Raw genomic sequence first — 25,547 nt, 5'->3', positions numbered from 1 at the left:
GACCCAGGCTCCCAACAAAGGAAGCTGAGGGTGGTAAGCCAGTGTCAGGGGCAAAAGCAGCAGCCCAGCTGAAGTGCATGGACATTAATGCACGCAGTATGGGAAACAAGCAGGATGAGCTGGAAGGCCTGGTGGAACAGGAAGGCTACAATGTGGTTGCCATCACAGACACGTGGTGGGATGCATCACACGACTGGAATGCTACAGTGAACAGATACAGGCTTTTCAGGAAAGACAGGAGAGGGAGAAGGGGTGGAGGGGTGGCCTGTGTGTCAGGGAAGCTCTTGATGCCAGGGAGCTTGTAACAAGGAGACACAGTCTCAATCTGTGCCAGGGCAGGTCTAGGCTGGATGCTAGGAGGAAGTTGTTGGCAGAGAGAGTGATTGGCATTGGAATGGGCTGCCCAGGGAGGTGGTGGAGTTGCTGTGCCTGGAGGTGCTGAAGCCAAGCCTGGCTGGGGCACTTAGTGCCATGGTCTGGTTGGTTGGGCAGGGCTGGGTGCTAGGTTAGGCTGGCTGAGCTTGGAGCTCTCTTCTAACCTGCTTGCTTCTATGATTCTATGATGAGCAGGTTGAGTGCCTGTGGCTAAAACTGAGAGAGCAGCCCAATAAGACTGACCCACTGGTTGGGGTCTGTTCCAGGCCACCCAACCAGGAAGAGGAGGTGGATGTGTTATTCTATAAACAACTGCAGGGTGTTTCCAGACAGCCAGGCTTGTTCTTGCAGGTGACTTTAACCTGCCAGATATCTGCTGGGAACTCAACACAGCAGAGAAGTGGCAGTCCAGAAGGTTTTTGAGAGCATAGAGGATGGCTTCCTGACACAGCTGCTGTGCAGCCTGCCAGGCTGAGGCTCTGCTCGACCTGCTGTTCACAAATAGAGAAGGGCTGGTGGGAGCTGTGGTGGTTGGAGGCTGTCTGGGGTGCAGTGACCATGAAATAATAATGTTTTCAATGTGCAGTGAAGCTGGGAGGAGCATCAACAAATCATCAGCACTGGACTGCTAGAGGGAGCTACCTTGAAGGGTACCTTGGGAAAAAGCCCTGGACAATAAAAAGGTGCAGGAAGATTGGGCCTACTTCCAGAGAGAAATCCTGAAGGCACAGGATGAGGCTGAAAGCAGAGCCCCTGGGGCAAATGACCTGCCTGGATGGGTGAGGGATTTGAGAAGGGATTAAGGGACAAGAAGAGGGCAGGTCAGCTTGGGAAGAGGGGGAGGCAACTCAGGAAAAATTTAAAGATGTTGCAAGGTTGTGTAGGAAGCCAAAGCCCAGTTAGAAATTAGCCTGGCTACTGCTGGGCATGATAACAAGGAGTGTTTGTATAAACACAGTAATGACAAAGAGGGGCAGGGATAACCTCCACTCTCTGTTGCACATGGAGGGCAATGGAGTGATGAGAGATGAGGAAAAGGCAGAGCTGCTTAACACCTTCTGTGCCTCAACTTTCAATAGCAAGGCAGGTTGTCCTCAGGCCAGCTGCCTGGAGCTGTAGGTGGGGTCAGAGAGCAGAGAAGCCTCCCTGCAACCCAGGAAGAAGCAGTTAGGAACTTGTTGAGCCTCTTGAACCCTCACGAGTCTATGGGACCAGATGGGATCCATCCTAGGGTGCTGAGAGAGCTGCAGCTGAGCTGGCCAAGCTGCTCTCCATCATTTATCAGCAGCCCTGGCTCACTGCAGAGGTCCCTGAAGACTGGAAGCTGCCAATGTGGTGTCCATCCACAAGAAGGGTTGGAAGGAGGAACCAGGAAATTCCAGACCTGTCAGCCTGACCTCAGTGCCAGGTAAGATAATGGAGCAGATCACCCCGAGCACCACCACAAAGCACCTACAGGATGGGCACCTATGGGGGATCAGGCCCAGCCAGCACGGATTTAGGAGGGGCAGGTCCTGCTTGACCAACCTGGTCTCTTTTTATGACCAGATGAACACCTGGTGGACGTGGGGCAGGAGGTGGATGAAGTCTGCCTGGACTTCAGCAAGGCCTTTGACACTGTCTGCCACAGCAAACTCTTGGCCAAGCTGGCAGCCTTTGGCTTGGGCAGGGGCACTCTGCCGGGTCAAGAACTGCCTGGACGGCCAAGCCCAAAGAGTAGTGGTGAATGGTGCCACAACCAGCTGGCAGATGGCACTGGTGGTGTGCCCCAGGGATCAGTGCTGGGTCTGCTTCTGTTCAGTAGCTTTACTGATGATCTGGACCAGGGGTTTGAGTCCAGAATCAGTAGGTTTGCAGATGACACCAAGTTGGGGCCACATGTGGACCTGTTAGAGGGCAGAAGGGCTTCGCAGAGGGACCTGGACAGGTTGGACAGATGAGCAAAGTCCAGTGCCATGAGTTTTAACATGTCCAAGTGCAGGGTTCTGTACTTTGGCCACAACAACCCCAAGCAGTGCTACAGACTGGGGCCAGGGTGTCTGAGAGCAGGCAGGCAGAGAGGGAGCTGGGGGTGCTGGGAGAGAGGAGCTGAAAAGGAGGCAGCAGTGCCCAGGTGGGCAGCAGAGCCAATGGCATCCTGGGCTGGCTGAGGAGCAGTGTGGGCAGCAGGACAAGGGAGGTTCTTGTGCCCCTGTGCTCAGCACTGCTCAGGCCACCCCTGGAGTGCTGTGTCCAGTTGTGGGCTCCTGAATTGCAGAGAGCTGTTGAGGTGCTGGAAGGTGTTGAGAGAAGGGCAGCAAGGCTGGGGAGGGGCCTGGAGCAGAGCCCTGTGAGGAGAGGCTGAGGGAGCTGGGGGGGTGCAGCCTGCAGCAGAGGAGGCTGAGGGCAGAGCTCATTGCTGCCTGCAGGGAGGCTGTAGCCAGGTGGGGTTGGGCTCTGCTGCCAGGCCCCCAGCAGCAGAAGAAGGGGACAGAGTCTGAAGCTGTGGCAGGGCAGGTCTAGGCTGGATGTTAGGAGGAAGTTGTTGTCAGAGAGAGTGATTGGCATTGGAATGGGCTGCCCAGGGAGGTGGTGGAGTGGCCGTGGCTGGAGGTGTTGAAGAGGAGGCTGGATGAGGCACTTAGTGCCATGGTTTAGTTAATCAGAAGGGTTAGGTGATAGGTTGGACTCAATGGCCTTAGAGGTCTTTTCCAGCCTGCTTAATTCTGTGGTTCTGTGATTCTGTAAGTTCAGAATGGTGAAAAGGAAGAACCTGAAGTCCAAGCTGAGGCACAAGAGCATTTAGTCAGTGACACATAAAGCAGAGGGAGTGCAGGGTGTATTTATCTCCAGATTTAAAGCTGATAGACCAACTGAAACAAGTGTGGTCACTCAGGTAAGGAGAACAAGGCTGTGAAAGGGCCAGGTGTTTCCTCAAGCACTGTGGTATAAGCAAGCAGTGCAATCTGCTCTCGCAGACCAGATGCTGCTCTCACCGAATCTGGGCCTCCAGCATCTGCTCCCTCAATGCACAATATGCAGCAAATTCCACTGCAGCAACTTTAGAGCCAAGAATAATAACAGACTGCTGCACAGTGATCTGTCACTTGCATTGTCAGGCAGCTAACAGCCTACAGACACGCTCGGGACAAGTCTGGCTAGGGAATTTTAAAGGGACAGGTGATTTGACAGGTGAGCAGTATTTTTAGGCACAACAATCAATACAGTGGTGTTGGACAGTCAGCTTGATGCTCCAGAAACCCTCTTTCACCCACACAGGCAGCACTTTGCAACCCCAACAGCTGATACAGAAGGTGTTGATGCAGGCAGACATTCTGGGGCAGGGATAAGACACTGATGAGCACAGGAAGGTGGCAGATGAAGCAGCTCAGCCTGCATCACCTGCTCAGAACTAAGTCCCCCTTATGGAAATATAATTTAACAATTCTGTTAAGAATTGGAGAAGAATTCAGGTCTTCTTCAAGCACAAGGCAGAAATGGATTAGATCTCCTCCCCAGTTCGAGAGGGACAAATATTTACTGGAGAGAGTCCAAGGGAGGGCTACAAAAACTGGAGCACCACCTGATGAGGAGAGGCTGAGAGCCCTGGGGCTGGGCAGTCTGCAGAGAAGGCTGAGAGGGGATCTGAGCAATGTCTGTCAAGAGCTGAGGGCTGGGGGGCAGGAAGGAAGGGACAGGGACAGCCTCTGCTCACTTGTGCCCTGCCACAGGACAAGGGGCAAGGGATGGACACTGCAGCACAGCAAGTTCCAGCTCAACAGCAGCAACAACTTCTTGGCTGTGAGGGTGCCAGAGCCCTGGCACAGGCTGCCCAGAGAGGCTGTGGAGTGTCCTTCTGTGGAGCCTTTGCAGCCCTGTCTGGATGTGTTCCTGTGTGACCTGTGCTGGATTCTCTGGTGCTGCTGCAGCAGGAGGTTTGGCTGGAATATCTCCAGAGGTCCCTCTCAGCCCCTGACATCCTGGGATCTGTGACTGTGTATCGAGCAGTGTGTTTTAGAGGAGGTTTTGGGCGGTGAGGGGGATGTCTGTAATGCTGTAATTCAACACCTGCATGTGAAAAGCTTTGGCACAGCAGAAAGAGGTCGCAGGGCAAAGTGAAAATGCTACTGTGTTACTCCTGCCCCTGCCAACTGCCTGGCGACCTGCGCTGCAGGGGAATCAGGAGTCAAACCCCAGCTTAGCTTATAACAAGGCTCAGCATGAGGAGATGTCCCCGATGAAGAGTAGGTAATAGAATGGCTGAAGAGCTTCAGCCAGTCAGCTTCTACCATTCCTTTTGCTCTGTCTGGTCCTGTTCTGGCCAGAGTTGGACCTGAAGATCTCCAGAGGTCTTTCCAACCTTTACCATCCTGGGATCTGTGGTCCTGGAGTCTCCCTGAAACATGTTTTTTTTCAGAGCTTCCCTTCCCTTGGCTGAAGCATGTGATTTTTGTTGTCTCTCAGTTCATTTTGGGGGAAGTTGTTTGTTTTTTTGATTGTTCTACACTTAGTAAGTTCTGATCCCTGCTCAAAGAAGAAAAATGCTTTAGAATCAGCCTGGGGGATATTGAGGAAGATCTGATGCCAACAGAACAGCATGAAGCAGAGAGAGGTCAGAGATAGGTACAGCATGGAGAACGCACAGAGAAGTGCACAGTGTCTCTACCCAAGAATCATAGAATCAACCAGGTTGGAAGAGACCTCCAAGATCGTCCAATCCAACCTAGCACCCAGCCCTAGCCAGTCAAACAGACCATGGCACTAAGTGCCTCATCAAGTCTTTTCTTGAACACCTCCAGGGATGTTGACTCCACCACCTCCCTGGGCAGCCCATTCCAATGCCAATCACTCTCTCTGACAACAACTTCCTCCTCACAGCCAGCCTAGACCTGCCCTGGCACAACTTGAGACTGTGTCCCCTTGTTCTATTGCTGGTTGCCTGGGAGAAGAGACCAACCACCACCTGGCTGGACACTGGGTGACAGTAAGGCCTGAGACCATAGGTGCCTCAGGGCATGGCTCTTGCACAATGCTGAGACTCCCAGTAAGGGACACACAGCAACCACCTCCATTTTGCAGCCTGTGAGCAAGCAAGCACTGTCAGTGACACAAACCAGCAGGGACCTTTGTTCCACGTGCAAGAGCTGCAAAGCAGTTCACTCGCTGACACACGCAGCCAGCATCTTTCCACCAGCATTTGGTGTCTAGCAATAACACTGAAAGATTTATGCATTTCTTAGAAGAAAATCAGTCAGCAGCAGCTGGGGTTTCTCCAGCTTGATATCTTTGGAGAAAGAAGGCAGAAAATTGCTGCAGAGAGACCTAAGTACTTTAAACTATTAACAAACATGTCCAGGCCAAGTTTTTCCAGTCTGTCAAGTTTGGCTGCAACTGCTTAATGTACTCCAAGTCATCCAAAGATCAGCAACAGTTGTGAAGTTCCCTGGATACCCACTTTACATGAACCTGCTGCATGTCTTCCCTTTCTCCTCACTTTAGCCAGTAGAATGAGGTTGGAATACAATTAGAAGAGTTCTTAGTGTCTGCCAAAACCTGCCTTTCATTTTGCTGCTAAGACTCTCCAGTAGAGGAATTGTTTTTGGCTTGCACAATGGTAGAACTTTGGTTCAAAGCCTGTTAGCAAAGCTTAGACCTTCAGTATTTTAAGACTGAAAAAAAAACTCCAGTCATCACCAAGTGAAATAGCCCCAACCTCAGCTGAAAGCAAACAGGATGGACTACAAGTTTACGTCCAGACTGCCATGGCTCAGTCTTCCCATATCATAGAATCATAAAATCAACCAGGTTGGAAGAGACCTCCAAGGTCATCCAGTTCAACCTATCTTGCCCTTACTTAATTACTAATTAGTTCAATTACTAACATCCAAATCAATATATTTGTGTTGTGTTTAGAGGTGTACATGATATACAAATTCTCTACATGGGAAGAGGTTTCCAAACACATGAAGCATGTCATGAAAGTACAGAATTAAGTAGAATGAGCTACATCCATCTTTGGCATAAACTGAGAAGCCTCCTGCCCAGCCACCATGGCCAGATCGAGTTGCATGACAACTTAGTTACTAACAAGAGTTGAGAAAGAGAAATTTATACATACCACACAGGAAGCTTCATACTGTTTCCCCAGTTTAGGTCTTAAAAATGCACTGAAGGGGGGGAGAAAAAAAGTGTTAGAGGCTCAGTACTTCCACAGTGGATTTTTGCTTAGTTGTTTTTTGGTTTTCTTACATCAGAAGGTTGGCAGAAGGCTAAGTAACTTGATGTAAAGGCAGACATAAGGCCAAAACAATGTTCAGGTACCTGTTGATGACATCTGGCAGAATGCTGTTGCATTTGCTAGCAGGGAAAAGAACCCAAGCTGATATGCCGAGAGGTGGCATCATCCACCCTCAAGAAAACTCTTGTTCATGATGGATGAGATCTTCCACCAGGCAGTTTTCAGCCATTTTACCTCTGTGAAAGACTTGCAAAGTATTCTGTCTAAACCATGCGAAACACTACTGACCTTCACCTTGTGTCTCTATGTCTATAAACATCTGAGGGGTGGGTGTCAAGTGGAGGGCGCCAAGCACTTTTTGGTGGCACATAGCAATAAGCCAAGGAGCAATGCATACAAACTGGAACATGAGGATAAACTTCTTTCCAGTGAGGGTGCTGGAGCCCTGGAGCAGGCTGCCCAGAGAGGTTGTGGAGTCTCCTGCTCTGGAGACTCAAAACCTGGCTGGATGTGCTCCTCTGCAGACTACCCTGGGTGATGCTGCTTTTGGGAGGGGGGAGGGGGTTGGGCTGGATGATCTCTGGAGGTCCCTTCCATTTGATTTGAAGGCAGAGCTCCATTTATCAGTTTTGTATGAAGAATTTTCCTCCACGACTGCTGACGTGGAAGGCTTATGATGAAAAGCAGGCCTGTACCCTGGAGGCAGAGAACACCCACCCGCTGCCGTCATTCCCCTCCAGAACGGGATCAGAGCTAAAGATTCAAAACAAAATACACTTTAAAAAAGAATGAATCAGGTCACATAGCACAGCTTTTTTTTTTTTTTTCCCCAGGACACTGAACCTGTGGAATAAAGGGATTTGGTGACTCAGGCCTTAAATTAGAGCTACAACCTTCAAATCTTCCAACCTCCTCCCACAGCCCCCGCAATGCTTTCTGTTAGGACAGGAGGAACATAAAGCCTCAGCCACACATTCAGCCTGCTCCTCACACATCATTGCTCTCCAATCCAATGAAATAAGGTGAGACTTTGACGTATCTGTTTGCATGCTGACATCTCAAGGCATAGATTACGCTTCCAGGAGGGCTGCGTATACAGACACAAGCAAAACTGCATGTCCGATGCAGCACTGAGGGATGCTGCTTCTGGTACCGAAGCTGCGGGAGCCCTCTTAAAAGTGGGGGTGGAGGAAGGGGACACACAGGACAGGGAGGAGGGGCAAGGTACATAAACACAAAGACAAGCGGATGTTTAAAGTCAAATCAAGAAGCTGTCGGGGCTGCAACTAGGTTCACCTGCCTCCAGACCTTCCCCCGCTCCCGATGCACAGAGATCGCTCCGTATCGATCGCAGGCAACCAGCTCGTTTCACGCCTCGGTGCTGGTGCAGCTGCAGCCACCGCTTCCTCCGCGCCAGCGGGCAGGAGCGGGACCACCCCCTCCCCACTTCCACTGCCCTGTTGCAGCTCTCTCCCACGTACCCAGGGCTCGCTGCTCTCACCTGGTTTGCCTCCAGAGGAAGGTCTGGATGGGCAGAGGGATGCCGCGGCCGCTCTCCTGCTCCTGGCCCTCCGAGCTTTTCCTTTTCACCATGATGCTGATGACAGCTGCTGCCGTGAGCCAGCCTTAGCAGACATACCAGCCAGGGTCTCCCATGGCCGCCTCTTTGCTCTCCGTAACTCTGTACTCCCTTGCCTTCATTCTCTGCAGCTCACCCCCTGCCAACCCTCTCACACCTCCCTTCAGCTCTGCCGGTGCAAAATGGCTGCAGAAGGCAGGGAGGAAATTAGGGGAGCGAAGATGTCCGCGTCCCTCCGCTTCCTCCCTGCCTTCAGCACCTCCCTCTGAGGACAGCTCCCAGCCCGGCAGCCGCGCCGGCAGGCGGTGACAGGGGAGGCGGGGGCGGCTCCGCCCGGCCCGGCCCGCCCCGGCCTGCCGCCCGCCCCGGCCTGCCGCCCGCGGGCCGACCGCTCAACTTCCAGCCGCGGCGAGGCGCCCGGGGCAGCGGTCCCGGCCGCTCCCGCAGCAACAGGCCCGCTGCCACCTCCCTCCGGCGCGGCAAAGTTTGGAAGCTCCGGCGCGGCGAGGGGCAGCGGCAGCGCAGGCGGCAGCGGCAGCGCAGGCGGCAGCGGCAGCGCAGGCGGCAGCGCAGGCGGCAGCGGAGGCGGCAGCGCAGGCGGCAGCGGAGGCGGCAGCGCAGGCGGCGGGCGGCCGGCTCGGGAGCGCCGCGGCGCCTGCCCGCCCGCTGCGGCAGGGACGCGTTCAAACGGGCCGCTCCTGCCGCCGGGTGGAGCCTGGCCCTGCTCCCCCACACCGCAGAGCAGAACCGAAAGAGGGCTTTTCCAGCTGCCGCTGGAGGGGCGTGCATCGGCAGGTGGCAAAGCCAGCTTCGCTGCTTCAATCTACAGCGCAGGAGCCCTCGAAGCGCCTGATACGGCACGGAGCAAGGCTGCTGAAGGGGAAGATGCTCGTGTATCACCGGAGTGGGGAGAGAAGGGAAGCAAGTCTGAAGTGAACGTTGGTGCTAGGAACAGGGGAGGCTCGGGGTAGTTATTCCATAAGCTTTTCTTATAACAGAGGTGGAAAGAATGGTGAGTGCCAAAGCAGATTCCCGTGTGTTTCCAGCTGGACACTGGATTGATTTGAGTAAAGCAAGGATTTATCTGAGTCGGGGCTCCTGGAAAGATCTGCCAGTCACCATTAGATTAGCAGTCCTTATACCCTGACAGATCTAAGGACACCAGAAGGTAGTACACTACTACAGGTTCACTCCCACCAGTTAGTTTAGTCTGTTTATTGAAAAGAAGTGATATCCCCTTGTTTATATAAGACTGCAAGTTTAAAGACAGAAGCTCCAACAAACCAAGACCATATTTCTTCCTGTCCTGCAATCTTCCTGCTTAGTGATAGTTACCAATGGCATTCCTTCCTGGAACAGGAGCTGACCTGAGTCACACCATCTGCCTCCTCCCTTACGGGTGCTTTGAGAATCCGTTTGCTGAAAACCCAGTGGTAATCTGCATTTGCTCCCACTTGGAATAAAGGTTTTTCTGGTGTCCAACCCAAAACTCCCTTGCAGTGGTCTTGCTGTGCACTTACTCAGGATGGTACTGGCCTACATTTTGCTATAGTCCCTCTTTTGTACAAGGAAAAGCTTCTTTACTGTGAGGGTGCCAGAGCCCTGGCACAGGCTGCCCAGAGAGGTTATGGAGTCTCTGTCTCTTGGAGCCTTTCCAGCCCTGTCTGGATGTGTTCCTGTGCAACCTGTGCTGGATTCTCTGCTCCTGTTCTGGCAGGGGTTGTATTGGAAGATCTGCAGAGGTCCCTTCCAACCCCTAACACCCTGGGATCCTTTGAGTTTTGATACTTATCAAGCAGAAGAATCACTCTTCTTCCAAGACAAGTATGAGGACTAAAGAAAGTTTTAATGCTATTTGCAATTAAAGGGGAAAAAAAAAAGGCTACTGACCTGTTAAGGCCTCAAAAAGTACAAAGCCATTGTCCCTTTCACAGCCCTTCATAACATGAATAACTACAGCTCCTAACTTCGCAACAAGAGGACCGATAACCCTCAGCCAGGGATGAGGGTCGTAGGCTAGGGGTGGTTTAATGGTCAAGTCAGTTACAGTTTTGAACTGGTTTGCGTTTAACACTGATTCCCTCAGTGATTGCCAAGGACAGCTCAGATCTGGTTTGGTTTGATTTGTGATGAGTGTCTCCTTATTGCCACATTCAAGAAGCAGTTCACTTGCAATAGCTTCCAGTTTGCTGCTCTAAGCCTAAGCTTATTATTCCCATGCTCTGCTACACCACAGGGCGCACAAGCAAGAAAAGAGCACCACAGTTTGCTCAGAGACTACAGTTGAAATCTCCTGGTGGTCAGGGACACCAGAGGCACTTGGTGCAGTCAGTGGGACAAGCAGGGATGAGGGAGTAGTTTTCTGTCTGATTTTGCTCAGTAAACTCTATTTTTATAGCTCTCCCCCTCCTTTCCTGTTGTCTGCCCTGCCTCCAACCAGATGGAGGAGAGGTACAACTGGGCTTATTGGACTGTATGGAACCAAAGGCTTGGCAAGTTGATGGGGTAAAACCCATCCGTGTTTCTGCTGTGACAGGGGAGGTCTCCACTCCTGGATGTGTTGGGAGCTGAGCTTTGGAATGCAAGCCACAGTTTGCTTTCACTTGGAGAGTTGGAAGGAGTCACTGCCCTGGGGATGGAAGCACAGCCCCAGAATTTGGACTGGTCATGGACTGATCCAGTCTGCACTGAAACAGTGGAACTCCAGACCATCTGGAGTGTGAAGTCCTCTCACCTGGGGTGAGACTGGACTGAGGTATGGTATATACTGTGTGACACTGATTGCTACTGGGCATGATGCAGACGATATAGAATAAGGGGTGGAGAATGTCAGGGGTTGAGTTGAACCATGCTGCTGTTACCTGCACCATGCTGCAGCCAGCTTAAAAAATGCAAGTATGGCTCAAGCAAAGTGTTACGGAGCTTGAAGCTCAGAGAGCAACATGGAAGGCTTCCTCTGCTGGTTGCTGCTTTTGGGTTCTGGGTTTTTGGGTGTGAGCTGTGACGGCAGAGGGATGGGAGAGTAGTTTTTTTGCTTGGGCTTTTGGGTTGCTTGCTGATGCTTTGCACTGTGCTCTGCCTGCAAACAGGCTGAGGGAATCATGCATTTTGTACTGTAATTGGCTGATTTTGCTCAGGAAACTATTCTTAGATCATTTTATTTTTTGTCTGAATCATGGTTTTTTGTGTGTTGGTTTTCCCTCACTTCTGTGTTGGGAAAATAGAGAGCTTAACCTGCTGGGCTGGGTTACCCTGCTGATTTTTTGCTTTAAGCCCTTACATCCATTTCTTTTCCTAGAAAGACTCGGGATCATAAGTAACACACTAGGACACTGCAGGAGCATCAGCAGAGAGTGGGCACAGAGGGCTACTTCATTGGCAGTCACGTATAGGCTGACATTCACAGCCCTGCAGAGAGCAAATCAAAGGCTGCTGGTTCAGTGTGGTGACTACATACATCCCTTTTGCGCCATCACCAACTACTCAAAGCAGGAGTTTAAAACAAAGACTCAATTCTCTCTTTCCTGGGTGTCTTGTAAAAATTAAAGAAACCTATGAAGGCTCTGGGTTGTTGGTTTTTTTTTTCTTCTTTAAGGGCTTTTCAACTCAGCATGAAAACATTTCAGCAAAGGTTCTTCAGAAGTCTCATCCACAGCTCCTCTTGCTAGCCCTTCCCTAAACAGAGCACAACCTGTTCTCGGAAACTAGGACCAATGAACCTACTAAAACTATGCAATGAACCCCTAACGCTGTTGCCATGTGAACTTGGGCGAGAACAGACTGTAGCCTAGCTGCAGATGCCATAAGGACATTCAGATATTTAATTGTAGGACCACATTTAGCTGGAATCAGTAGGAGTGGCACAGCACTTGTGCATCCAAGAATCCTATTCCAAAACAGAGCAGAAACACAGATCCTGCACAGTCACTGCAGAAAGAGAGTCACTGCCTTTGTACAAGGTTCCAGCAACAAATCACATCCACGGAGCCATTTAATTGCAAATAAATACATAATAGGCAGGAGGAGATGGACCAAAACCCAGGAGGTAACACAGGGAGATGTCATGGATTGAGCTGAAGCTGCTGTCATAGAATCATAGGATCAACCAGGTTGGAAGAGAGCTCCAAGCTCATCCAGCCCAACCTAGCACCCAGCCCTGCCCAACCAACCACACCATGGCACTAAGTGCCCCAGCCAGGCTTGGCTGCAACACCTCCAGCCACAGCCACTCCACCACCTCCCTGGGCAGCCCATTCCAATGCCAATCACTCTCTCTGACAACAACTTCCTCCTCACAGCCAGCCTAGACCTGCCCTGGCACAGCTTCAGACTCTGTCCCCTTGTTCTGTCCCTGGCTGCCTGGCAGCAGAGCCCAACCCCACCTGGCTACAGCCTCCCTGCAGGCAGCTGCAGGCAGCAATGAGCTCTGCCCTGAGCCTCCTCTGCTGCAGGCTGCACACCCCCAGCTCCCTCAGCCTCTCCTCACAGGGCTCTGCTCCAGGCCCCTCCCCAGCCTTGCTGCCCTTCTCTCAACACCTTCCTTCTCTCAACACCTTCCAGCACCTCAACAGCTCTCTGCAATTCAGGAGCCCACAACTGGACACAGCACTCAAGCTGTAGTCATGCCAGCTTCAAAATCAAAACGCTGGCTGGAGCAAAGTATCATGGGGCTCGAAGTTCAGATTGTGACATGAGAGGTTTCCTGCTCTGGATGCTGCTTTTGGTTTCCTGTTTTGGGGTGTTGGGTCTTTTCTGCAGAGCTGGCTGCTGAGTGCTACAGCCATTTTATTGCTGCCTTCTGCCGCTGCTTTTGCATTAGCTAAGTTAATTGTACAGTGTATGATGTCATTACAACTCCTCAGCTCAACCCAAATGGGGTTTCTTTTGTGTGTTACATTCACTCCCATCTATGTGGGGAGAAGAGAGGGCTTGTGAGAGCAGGCTGTGTTAACCCAGGACAGGTGGGACTAGGAAATAAAACCCTGCAGGTTTCACTGTCAGGGCATCACACCTCCCTTTGGATCGAGAAGCCTCAAGCTGCTGCTTTGGTAGTAGCTGCAAAACTTTTGCTTCATTTTGGGAAGAAAGACAACAAAACCTCTTTCCTACCACCCCCAAAACACCTTTTTTGCCTTCTTCCTGGAGAAGAAAGTGGGGATCTCTTGTTACCAAACACGTCTGTCTTTCCACCACTCAGCTGAGCTGAGAACTGCCTCCATCACATGCTTCTCTGTTCACAGAATCACAGAATCAGGCAGGGTTGGAAGGGAGCACAAGGAGCAGCCAGTTCCAGCCCCCCTGCCATGCCCAGGGACACCCTACCCTAGAGCAGGCTGCACACAGCCTCAGCCAGCCTGGCCTCAAACACCTCCAGCCATGGGGCCTCAACCCCCTCCCTGGGCAACCCATTCCAGCCTCTCACCACTCTCCTGCTCAACAACTTCCTCCTCACCTCCAGCCTCACTCTCCCCACCTCCACCTTTGCTCCATTTCCCACAGTCCTGACAGCCTCAAAAGTCCCTCCCCAGCTTTTTTGTATCCCCCTTCAGATGCTGGCAGGCCACAAGAAGGTCACCTGGGAGCCTCCTCCGCTCCAGCCTGCACAGCCCCAACTCTTTCAGTCTGAGCTCGCAGCAGAGCTGCTGCAGCCTCTGAGCATCCTCCTGGCCCTCGTGTTGCAGAACAAGGGTGTTCACAGAGTCTCAGTCTGGGAGCCACTCCATCAGAGCCACACCATCTTTCAACTTCAGCCACTGGAACCTCTGCACGGCAATACCGCTCTAAGTGACAGCCCTGCCTGCCATCTGACCTGGCCCAGTACTTCGACTCACCCACACAACGCAAGGAGTACACCAGGAGCCGTGACAGGCAGAGGACGTGCAGCAAACATTCCAGCTCTGGGCTGACTTTGTTCTCCTACCACATGCTGCTGAGAAGACACAACCACCATAGCAGTGTCTGCTTTTCCTTCCCTTCTGCCGTGGCGGGCCCATGGGCCCAAAACGGGCTTATACACGTCCTGCCTTGCCTGGACATGTTTACCTGTCTGCCATACCAGAGGCAAGCACAGAAACGGACACAAACAGACACAAAGGACCTGGCACCATGAAGTGTGGCCTGCCCGGGGCCCAGGTTGTGTGTCGCTTATGGCCTACTGGGCCTAGCTCATGGCCTATGGGGCACAGGGCCTGTGCTCTTTCCGTATCTGGGGGAGCCAGGCCTGCGGCCCCTGCCTAATTCAGTATGTTTTGGCTGACTGCCAAAGCCGATTGGTGATATTGTGGCCCAAGGACCATTAACCTCGGCCTGCATCTGACAAAGAGGAGAATGCAGGCAAACAAGCTGCTCCCCTCTCCCTGCTTGCTCGCCGCCTGCTGCTGCTGCCTTTGTTTGTTTGCCGCTGCTCTCGCTTTAGGTGCTGCTGTGTGCTACCACACTCTGCATCGTAACCAGGCCTGAACACCGGTAACGACCAGCAGACGATGGAGCTGTCACAAAGAGCAGGCATAAACTTGCGCTCATGCACAGTAAGGCTCTAATAGAGCTGCAGGAATCAAGCTCTGCACAGGCCTGGGTGCGCGGGGAGGCTCCGCTCTGCCCTAGCGCACACCTTTTGTTTGCAGTTGTCTCTTTTTACAGCCTATTCCGTTACAGAGTCATTGCTAATGCTAAGAAGAGGTTGGGTTTTGCTTATCAGCTCTAAGAACGGGAGGTGTCTCTTCCACGCGTGTCTCTTTTTATCCGGTGGTCCCTCTGGTGGTCTTCAGTGATGAAGTAAGGGGTCTGCCTCAAGTGTCCTTTCCACGAACTCCCAACCAGCCCTCGGTTTGCTCATGCCAAAGGCTGTCTCTTCCACCTGCCTCCCTCCTCCACCAACCTTTCTAGTGTCTAATTATTTATTGCTGTTATCTTAAGCCAAGTGTATGCTTTTGGGATGGCTGTGCAAGGAGGAGTGCAGCTCCATTCAAACCCCCCCTTCCTCCCTGTCCGTGGCCTCTTACGCAGGTAAAGCCACAGCCGCGCAGGTAAAGCCACAGCTGCGCAGGTAAAGCCGCAGCAGCACAGGTGAAGCCGCAGCCACACAGGTGAAGCCGCAGCAGCACAGGTGAAGCCGCAGCAGCACAGGTAAAGCCGCAGCCACACAGGTGAAGCCGCAGCAGCACAGGTAAAGCCGCAGCCACACAGGTGAAGCCGCAGCCGCACAGGTGAAGCCGCAGCAGCACAGGTAAAGCCGCAGCAGCACAGGTAAAGCCGCAGCCGCACAGGTAAAGCCGCAGCCGCACAGGTAAAGCCGCAGCCGCACAGGTGAAGCCGCAGCAGCACAGGTAAAGCCACAGCCGCACAGGTGAACCCGCAGCAGCACAGGTGAAGCCGCAGCCACACAGGTAAAGCCACAGCCACACAAGTAAAGCCGCAGCCACGTAGGTGAAGCCGCAGCCGTGTAGGTGAAGCCACAGCCGCACAGGTAAAGCCGCAGCAGCACAGGTAACGCCGCAGCCACGCAGGTGAAGCCGCAGCCACGCAGGTGAAGCCGCAGCCACGCAGGTAAAGACACAGCCACGCAGGTGCAGCTGCAGCCACACAGGTAAAGACACAGCCACACAGGTGAAGCTGCAGCCACACAGGTAAAGCTGCAGCAGCACAGGTAAAGCCGCAGCAGCACAGGTGAAGCTGCAGCCATGCAGGTAAAGCTGCAGCCACGCAGGTGAAGCCGCAGCCACGCAGGTATAAAGATGCAGCCACACAGGTGAAGCTGCAGCCACACAGGTAAATCTGCAGCCACGCAGGTGAAGCCGCAGCCACACAGCTCTCACCATATATGTGCATATATATATACACATTCCTGCGTGTGCTCTTGGAACGCAGCTATTGAGACTTCTGACCAGTGAGTATCTGAACTTTCTTTATTCAAGTTGCTAAAAGACTTTGATCAATCTTAGCAGCAGCAGTTTGTGCTGTAAGATTCTCTAGTTAGAAACATTTCCCAGCACCTCTCCCAAATGGCATAATTTGATTGCACATAGACACTCTGCAAAAACAGCTCTACCAACCGCACCACAGGACTTGTGTGGCTTAGTAGTGAGTAAGTTTGGGGAAGTTTTCACCCCAAACTCAGGTTCAAACCTAACCCCCTCCTTAACACCTTCAAAGGGAGGAAACTGGTTCTTAGCAGCTGTCCTCACCCACTGTCAGTGCTCAAAGCAGCATTCGCCCTTTTGTTCGCCTTTCTCAATCCTTTTACTTTTAGCAGATGATACATTAGTTCTGCCTCGTGCCTAAGCACCCTTAGGAGGGTGCTTCTAATGGATAATTAGCAGCACTTAATTATTCCTCCAGGTAGTTTGGCTGCATTTATTTATGAATATTGCAGCACTCTGTGAAGATTCCTGCTCGCTCAGGGACTGGGAAGCTAAAGGCAGCCTACTCAGTTGTATCCCTCTTACAGCTCAGGCTCCCAGCCACGTTTAGAGCAAGTCTCTCTGCTGCTGTGCGACTGCAGAGTGTGCAGAGCTCACGCAGTGGCTCCTATTTCCTATGTGTCTCTGTACCTGCCTCTGCACCGCAGAGCCTTGAAACCCCTCCGGAGCAGGAGGAAGCACCACAAACGGCGTTGCCCGAGAAGGCCCAGAGCGGGCAGTGCCGGGCGGAGAGGCGAGAGGGGAGACCTCCCTGCTTCCGCACACCGCAGCCCCACGCTGGGCCCACAAGCTCCAGGCTGCTTCCCTGTCAGCTTTCAGCAAGGCCCCAGAAGCTCGCCACTTGCAGCTCCCATTACTGTCCTCCGCAGCGCCTCACTGTCCCCGAGCACGCAGCCTGTGGCACTGAGCCTGCCCCGGGGGTGCTAAGCGCTGGACTGCGAGTGCCGGCAGGCAGGCAGGAAGGGCGGCGCTGGCCGCTGGTGCCAACCGCCTGGCGCTGAGAAGTGCTGATGGCCCCAGCAAGCAGAGAGCGCTCTTTCCCTGAGGAGGGACAGCATGGGCTGAGGATGGCTTGGCACGGGCTCAGGATAGCATGGCATGGGCTGGGATCGGGATGGTACGGGCTTGAGGATGGCAGGGCATGGGCTGGGATCGGGACGGCACGGGCTGGGATCGGGACGGTAGGGGCTGAGGATGGCATGGCACAGGCTGAGGATGGCATGGCACGGCTGCCCTCGGCCCCGCCGCCCCACGCAGCATCAGGCCCGTCATAGGCAGTGGCCGGGGAAGCAGAGCAGCAGGGAGGCTGCCCAAAACCGTGACACGTCCCAGCAGGCGACCCAACTTGTAACAGAGTGGTGGCTGTGGCCACTGCTGATGCCTTCACTGCAACCTCTGCACTGACGCTGGTCAGAACTGTGTCCTGTTCTGGGCTCCTGAATTGAAGAGAGACATTGAGATGCTGGAAGCTGTCCATAGAAGGGCAGCAAGGCTGGGGAGGGGCCTGGAGCAGAGCCCTGTGAGGGAGCTGGAGGCGTGCAGCCTGCAGAAGAGAAGGCTCAGGGCAGAGCTCATTGCTGCCTGCAGCTGCCTGCAGGGAGGCTGTAGCCAGGTGGGGTTGGGCTCTGCTGCCAGGCAGCCAGCAAGAGAAGAGTCTGAAGCTGTGCCAGGGTAGGTCTAGGCTGGATGTCAGGAGGAAGTTGTTGGCAGAGAGATATGTTGTTATGATATGTAGATATGTTGTTATGAGTTCTTTTGCAGATGATTGTGGTGCCCAAAACCCATGAAGAACCCACTCTCCATGAGCATGAACCCTGTGAGTGCCAAGAGTCCTGCTATATTCCACTCATCAAAGAAAACATCTGACTGTTCTAGAAAACCATTGAGCTAGCCAACGCCTGAGACAGACGGAAACGAGAAGATGAATGACCAGAAGAAAGATGCTTGAAGCCTGGAAAATGACCATCTATGATACTGATGTTATCCCTAGTTACATAGAATGACTTGATGCTGCAATGGTAATTATATTAAAGGGGTGGATTGTGGCCGTTTGAGCTGATTTTCCAGCTCAGACATAGGGGAGAGATGAACACTCCAGGGATAGGTCACATAAATGGCAACAATAGATAAATTAACATAATTTCATTGGAGCATCAAGAACTTAATGTCCAGAAGCACAGTTTGTTCTCCCCCTTCTCCCACTGGCTTCTGCTGCTGCAGCTTCGCCTGTCTTCCCCGGCTGCTGTTTTGGCTACTGCTGCTTCTGCTGCTTCGCCACCGCTCGACCCCTCCCCCATCTCCCTTAAGGTTATTGTATTGGTTTTTTTCCTTCCTTCTCTAGCTATTATTTCTCTTTACATTGTTATACTATAAGAAATACAATTTCATCTTTCCCTGACTTTCAAAAAAGGATCTGTGTTGTGGTGAGTTTATTTCTCCCTGGGGGAGGGATCTGCCCTAACCTGGGACATTAATTTTGGCATTGGAATGGGCTGCCCAGGGAGGTGGTGCAGTGCCCGTGCCTGGAGGTGTTCAAGGAAGGAGTGGATAAGGTGCCATGGTCTGAGTGATTGGGCAGGGCTGGGTGCTAGGTGGGACTGGATGAGGTTGGAGGTCTCTTCCAACCTGGTTGATTGAATTGTATTGTATTCTGTTCTATTCTATTCTATTCAAAGGAAACACCGTGATGAGGGAGGAGAAGCTAGCTCCTGCTGTGGGCTGCCTCTGCCCCCAGGGGCTGACTGCTTAGTGTAGGGCGATGCTAACCCTCACCTCCAGGCTGTCATCCAGGATAAGGCAGGCTGGCATGTACACACAAAGCAGGGCAGCATCTCTCTGATGTTAGCTGGAAAAAGGGATTCTTTTGGCAAGAAGCAGCAGAGATTATCCGAGAAATAAAGCTTCTTTGGGTCTGCTGTCTCCTGGTGAGACACGCTGTGCAACACCAGCAGGTGCAGGATGCTCTTCTCCTCGTGCCCAGTGGTGGAATGTATCACAAAGGGTAGAAACAGACAGCAGCAATTAGATGACAAGCGATTTTATTTTGCAAAACAATCACTATACAGCAACAAATACAATTGCAAATCGGATTGAAAAACATGAACTACCTACCACCAGCCATTCAAGAAATGCCTCTTTTATGGTAACAGGCTCTAGAATTACCAGAAAATAACACAGGTTTGTAACAGCAGACTGTATTCCTTGACATCCAGCGTACAGCATGTTTATCTGTTGGCTTTTTTCTCTTTGCTAAAGTTGAAGTGGCTTTTAGATGCTTGACTTTTCCAAGCGTGAAACTAATTTACCTTCCTGCAGTGGGAATTGCTGGACTTGCAGAGGGAGCTGCTTTAGCAATCTGACTAGCGAGTGAACTCCACACACACCTAGGCTAGAACTCTACCTGCGTCGATTTCCATAGCGAATGTGCTCTACTCTTCAAGGCCTTTGCCTTTGAAGGGATATTTGTACTTGAGTTTCAAACAGTATTAGGTCCAGCACAGAGGAAAAAGAACCCTGCTGCTCACGTGTGGCAGTCCACACAGGCTGCCTTTGGACGCCCTTTGGGGCGTGAGTGCAGGCAAGCTCAGATTTGTAAGCAGTCATGATGAGGTCACTGCTGTACCTTAGCAGAGCTTTGAATGGAGAATACCATTTCCTGCTGCACAGCGCAAGTAGACACAGCCCTCCTGGGCACATGCTCTGCCTCATCACTATTAGCTTTCCCTTTACTTTTGCTGGACAGAGGCTTGCTCATTTCTTTCTGCTTGTGGTTACAGAGCAGCGGAACTCTGCAGACGGGGCAGAAGCACTTTTTCTTTCGTCTCTACAGCTCGACGGATTATTCACTTGGGGCTCTCCCCCTAGCAACCCAAACAAGGTTTCACTGTTCCTTTTGTCTGGATTATCTCTGCTTTGTTACGGAGTTGGGTCTCGGGCACCCAACACACCTGTGGGCTCAACAGGCCTGTGGAAAAGAAACACAACGGATGCAGTTTGCAGGAAGCTGGCTCTGTCTCCTTCAGGTGGGCATTCCATATTTACAAACCCATCGCTTTTAAAACCAACTTCTGGAGAAGTCAGGGTTAATATGAGCTTTTCTCAGTGAACATCTAGAGTCATGGGACGTAACTTGTTTATTTAGGTATGTGTTTACTCATTTATTGTATTGAACAGCACAAAACTCTTGGGTTTCTTTCCATCTAACTCCACAGTGTTCTAGGATTCTTTCTAGGGAGGGATGATGACGATTATGAAGGTCTTTGCTTGAATCAGGACAAGAAAGCTCTTGTTTTTTTTAATGCATGAAATAAATGACTCGAGTGTGTTACACCACTCTAACTTTGGACTCGTAGGTGGATTAACTAAGCTTCATTTACTTGAGTATGTGAAATTTAAAAGCAGAATAAATACCCCCCCCTCCTCCTGCCTTCAGTCTCAGGTTAACACTGCTCTCAACCAGCTGGCACTCAGCCTCAGGGAAGCTGGGGTTCAGCAGTACCATGGACTCTCTCCCACACTGGCATTCAAGAAAACCACCACTGCAAGGCTAATTCATATTAATTGATAGGGATGAGCAGAGCAATGTGACATAAAAACTGTGGGTTTTTTTCTTTCTGTCTGTTGTCTTTCTGGGAAAACGGGAAGAGACCTTTAATGCACCTCACTTCATACTGCTTCCACATGAGTTCTTAGGGTCACTCTAAGAAATAATACGAGGCAGAAATCAGCTTGGAGAAGGCTGTGCCCTCATTGCAGTCTACAGCTTCCTCAAGGAGGGCACTGGAGGGGGAGGTGACCAGCAGTAGGACACTAGGAAATGGGATGAAGCTGCGTTGCGGGAAGTTCAGATTGGGCATTGGGAAGAAAGTTCTTCGCTAAGAGGGTGATGAGTCACTGGACAGGCTCCCTGGGAAAAGTGGTCAGAGCTCAGACAGCATCTGGATGATGTTCATAGTCATAGAGTTTAGTTTTAGACAGTCCTAAAACCCTGCGAGGGAGCAGGGAGTTGGACTCAATGATCCCTATGGGTCCCTTCCAACTATGCTTTTATGATCCTCCAGATGGACTTAGCATGGTTCTAAATTCACTGTCTTTTGGGTAAAACAACCTACTTACAAATGGTGTTATCTACTTTCTAGCGTGAAAAAGCTTTCTGCAGAGCTGAAATGTCACGTGTGGGCTGTTAGGAGTTCATCTCAGGAAACTTTTTGGAGATGCAACCATTTTGTGTTGTCTTTGCATTGCTGCGACACCTTGGCTGAAATCCCCCTCTGGGCCACTGAATATTCACTGTCTGCTAACTGTGCACTTACTACCAGAATCCAACAATGTGGATTCCTGGGGTATCAATTATGAGACTGCTTCTGCACAGCCAGAGAAATCTCCTCTTTGAGTCTTTTCAGATCAAACCCCAACACACACACACACACACACACACACACATACATGTGCACATACAAATTAAGAAGAAACCAAAACCAACTCCAAAACAGAGCGAAAGCTTTCGCCACACAATGGTAACCTAAGACACATATCAGGCGTAGCTCAACTGACAGTGCAAAGAGATTTCAAAAGGAAAAGATCAAACAATCTGCAAGACTGCAAGCTGGTCAGCTCACAGTGTCTACTACACATGGAGTAGCAGCGGAGTAGCACCCGCTGATGAGTAGCGCAACAGTATCACCTTCCATGTTCTCTTAGTGTCCATGAGACAGTGCTGCAGCTCCCTTAGATCAGCTGTTTAGATGTCTCTGCCTTTTCTCTTTTTAGACTTAGTACAGTCAGTCCCACTTTCCTCAGCTTTTAAGATGCCCTATTTATTGAGGAATCACTGCAGCAGCCCAGGCTGTAGCTGACAGGCATCTCTGTTGTCTTTATCGCTGCTACCTGGGGTGCCTCTGCCTACAGGAGATGTCGCTAGAGGAGTGGAAACATCTCCATACCTTTTTGGTTTTTCTGTCTTTCAACTTTAGCAAAAGAAAAAAAAAAAATTGAAAAAATCTAACATTCATTGTTGCTAAAAACCAACCAAACAAACAAAAAGAAAAAAAAAAAGGAAAGGAAAGAAAAAAGAGATAAAGAACTAACAGCCAGAAACAAAGTACTGTGGATATTTTAGAAAGCAGAATCCAAACTCAGCCATCTTTGGAGACCCTTTTCCAAACCATCTGGACCCCACAAAACTCATAACTTTGTGAAGAAAGGGAGGGAAGGAATCCTTTTCCTAGCATCACAGAAGAGAACTGCATCTGGCACTAAAACAGGGTCACGGCTTGTAGTTGTTACAGAAAGCAACTTCATGCTGAGAATTTTCATCTCTTAAATGTATTCTTATGAATAGGGAAAAAACTCCCAAACAAACAAACAAACCCCCTGCTAACATCAACTTTTACATACCTAAAATTGCAACACCAAAGGGTGCAAGAGACACAGATACTGTGAATAAAGAAGTAGAATATTCAAGTATATGAGGAGGAGGAGGAGGAGGAGGAGGGCATCTCACAAATGGCCACAGAGAAATATATATATATATATCTATAATACTGTATCAAACAGATGGAAGGGGTGCAGGACCAACTGCCTAATTGGACACAGGCCTGTTGGGGAGCAAGTGCTTGCTTTCGGCAGCTTTCTTACCTCACATCCCCAAGCATGGTTCAAATGGTTTTCAAACTACTCTTTTTTGTTTGTTTGTTTTAGTTATTAGTTAAATAATTTATTGGCTTTTCCAGCTATACACTGACAGAATCAACCAGGTCTGAAAAAAAGAAACAACCAACGACCAAACCCAAAACCATGTTAATAACTTAACTTTTGTTCTACTCATTTATACAAAAGAACACTTTTTTTTTTTAACCTTTTCTGTTTTTTGTTTTTTTTTTAAGTTAAACTTGAATTTCTCTCTGTGCCCTTCCTTCTGGTGAGCAGACCTTTAATTTAACCTGCGATAACTTCCAACGGGCAACTCTGCTTTGTGGTTTTTTTCTTTCTGGTTGTTGCTGTTGTTTGTGGTTGTTGTTTGGTTTCCCCCATTTACCAACGGAACAGTGAAATGAGCAGCTTGGGATTATCAACAAGGCTCTTGAGAAAGAGGTGGATGGCCTTCAGGCACGTGAAAGGTAAAAATGCATTTTGTCATAGTACAGTACTCCATGCAAGACAGAGCAGAGCAACAAGAACTGTCCAATACTGCAGTTGGATACCCATATAAAGCCAGTGTCTTCCTGTTGGAAATGGAGATCAGGCCAATTGCTGCATCTAGGGAAAATTCTGACTTTTTTTTTCTCTCTTTTTTTTCCTTTTTTTCCCCTAAACTGTATGGTAACTACAAGTCTTGGGAGGTGACTTACTTTTAGACATGGTAAAGAATGAATGTAACACCTGCTCTGAGCCCATTCCTGCCAAGAGCTCATGCCTAAATATTATTACTTCATACAATGCAAAATGAGCACATTCATAAGCCCTGCTTAGCAAGGGCTGCTGTGACATCTTCAGCCAGGGTAGCAAGCTGGGGAGATTCAAGCAGGTTGATGCTTCCAGAAGAGGAGACGTTGCTGAGTCTGCGTGGCGAAGCCACACTGGACCTGCCCGGTGACTGCGTGATGATCTCAGCCCCGTGATCCACACGGGCTTTGGCGTGCTCTCTGAAGTTCAGCTTCTGGCTGTCGATCTGCCCCAGGAAAGCAAGCAGTTTAACACATCACACAGGCACCCTACTGTCTTGGTAGAGAGCAGCATTCCTTGTTAGAGAGCATGGGACCCTGGGGTGTATTAGGAGGATTGTGTCCAGCAGATCAAGGGAGGTTCTCCTCCCCCTCTACTCTGCCCTAGTGAGACCTCATCTTGCATACTGTGTTCAGTTTTGGGCTCCCCAGTTGAAGAGGGACAAGGATCTGCTGGAGAGGGTCCAGCAGAGGGCTACGAGGATGATGAGGGGCCAGCAGGGCATGGCTGATGAGGAGAGGCTGAGGACCCTGGGGCTGCTCAGTCTGGAGAAGAGAAGACTTAGAGGGGATTGGATAAATGTTTATAACTATCTGAGGGCTGCCAGGAGTGGGGGGACAGGCTCTGCTCACTGCTCCCTGGGACAGGACAAGGAGCAATGGGTGTAAGTTGTGGCAAAAGAGGTTCTGCCTCAACACAAGGGGGAACTTCCTTACTGTAAGGGTCCCAGAGCCCTGGCACAGGCTGCCCAGAGAGGCTATGGAGTCTCCTTCGGTGGAGCCTTTCAAGGTCTGTCTGGACGTGTTCCTCTGTGATCTGTGCTAGATAGAATTGTCCTGCTCCAGCAGGGGAGTTGGGCTGGATCGTCTCCTTGGGTCCCTTCCAATCCTTAACATCCTATGATCCTATGATGATCCTAGGATTCGTCTCTCAGCTAACAACGCCTAACAGCTCTTAAAAGAACTGAAATTTCTTCACACTTTAGAATTGTATTGTCTTGTTTTGTATTGTCTTGTTAGAAAGCAGCATTCAGCTCTCAGTGAACAAACTCCTAACAGCTATTACAAGGACTAAATTTTCTTCACTCCTTAAAAATGGTCACTGTATTGTCTTGTTAGAAAGCAGCACTCAGCTCTCAGTTAAACTCCCAGCAGCTATTACAAGGTGTGAAGCTTCTTCACACCTTAGAATTAGTCACTATATAGTCTTGGTAGAGAGCAGCATTTGGCTCTCAGTTAACGAACTCCTAGCAGCTATCACAAAGATTGAAGCTTCATCACTCCTTAGAATTGGTCACTGTATTGTCTTGGTAAAGAGCAGCACTCAGCTTTCAGTTAACAAACTCCTATCAGCTCTTACAAGGACTGAAGCTTCTTCACTCCTCAGAATAATGGGAACTGATGATTTTTTCCCCTCTTGTTAAATATATAGAGGCTTACTAACTAACGTTGTCTTACTATTTCTCCCTCTGATGGGTGCTTCAAGGAGCAGTGCCACTGTTCCTAGCAGTGCCTTTGTTCCTAGCTGAGTTTAGCAGACACAGGCACTGTGATTTGTTTCTGAAATCTGTGTTCTTCAGCAATTCCTGAAGGTGCTCTTACTGTCGGGATGTTTTCCTTCTGTTTCACAAAGGAGTCCTGACCCTCTGGGATACCATACAAACCTAACAGATTACACCTATGCTGTACTTCAAACTAGAGCAGAGCAGATTTAGCTTGGATGTTAAGAACAATTTCTGCACGGCGAGGGGGGTGGAACACTGCAACAGGTTGCCCCGGGAGGCATTTGGGGCCCATTGCTAGAGATCTTCAAGGTGATCTGGCTAGACAGGGCTGTGGGCAACCTGATTTAGTTGAGGCTGTCTCTGCTGAGTGCAGAGGGTCTGGTTGAGCTTTGGAGGTCCCTTCCAAGCCAGACCATTCTGTGGCTCTATGATTCTGTGTACAACGGTTCCAACCCAGGGGAAAGCCACTGCACACACCACAGCTCTGCTCTCAGCTGAGATGTCCATGTG

The 25,547-nt window shown here is 50.6% G+C and overlaps 2 protein-coding genes and 1 long non-coding RNA gene across 42 annotated transcripts in view; 1 reads left to right on the top strand and 2 right to left on the bottom strand.

The window, feature by feature from the left end:
• Nucleotides 1-8,385, bottom strand: part of UNC80 (unc-80 homolog, NALCN channel complex subunit) — a 208,791-nt gene extending 200,406 nt beyond the window's left edge. For all 5 annotated transcript variants that reach the window (XM_064163905.1, XM_064163908.1, XM_064163906.1 and 2 more), the window contains exons 1-2: nucleotides 8,094-8,385; nucleotides 6,473-6,521 (exon numbers count right to left, since the gene is read on the bottom strand). In XM_064163905.1, the coding sequence (XP_064019975.1) occupies nucleotides 6,473-6,521; nucleotides 8,094-8,185 (141 nt within the window). In that variant the 5' untranslated portion in view covers nucleotides 8,186-8,385. The remainder of the gene's footprint in view (nucleotides 1-6,472; nucleotides 6,522-8,093) is intronic.
• Nucleotides 7,543-11,733, top strand: LOC135186277 (uncharacterized). The gene is made up of 3 exons (XR_010306805.1): nucleotides 7,543-7,614; nucleotides 10,708-10,926; nucleotides 11,470-11,733. It is a non-coding gene; the product is annotated as an uncharacterized LOC135186277 (long non-coding RNA).
• Nucleotides 11,734-19,111: 7,378 nt separating this feature from the next.
• MAP2 (microtubule associated protein 2) overlaps nucleotides 19,112-25,547 on the bottom strand; it is a 346,649-nt gene continuing 340,213 nt past the window's right edge. For all 36 annotated transcript variants that reach the window (XM_064163865.1, XM_064163881.1, XM_064163872.1 and 33 more), the window contains one exon: nucleotides 19,112-23,759. In XM_064163865.1, the coding sequence (XP_064019935.1) occupies nucleotides 23,544-23,759 (216 nt within the window). In that variant the 3' untranslated portion in view covers nucleotides 19,112-23,543. The remainder of the gene's footprint in view (nucleotides 23,760-25,547) is intronic.

The sequence above is a fragment of the Pogoniulus pusillus genome, chromosome 24 (genome assembly GCF_015220805.1).
Source record: "Pogoniulus pusillus isolate bPogPus1 chromosome 24, bPogPus1.pri, whole genome shotgun sequence".
NCBI lineage: Eukaryota > Metazoa > Chordata > Aves > Piciformes > Lybiidae > Pogoniulus > Pogoniulus pusillus.
This window is presented reverse-complemented; position numbering and strand designations above follow the sequence as displayed.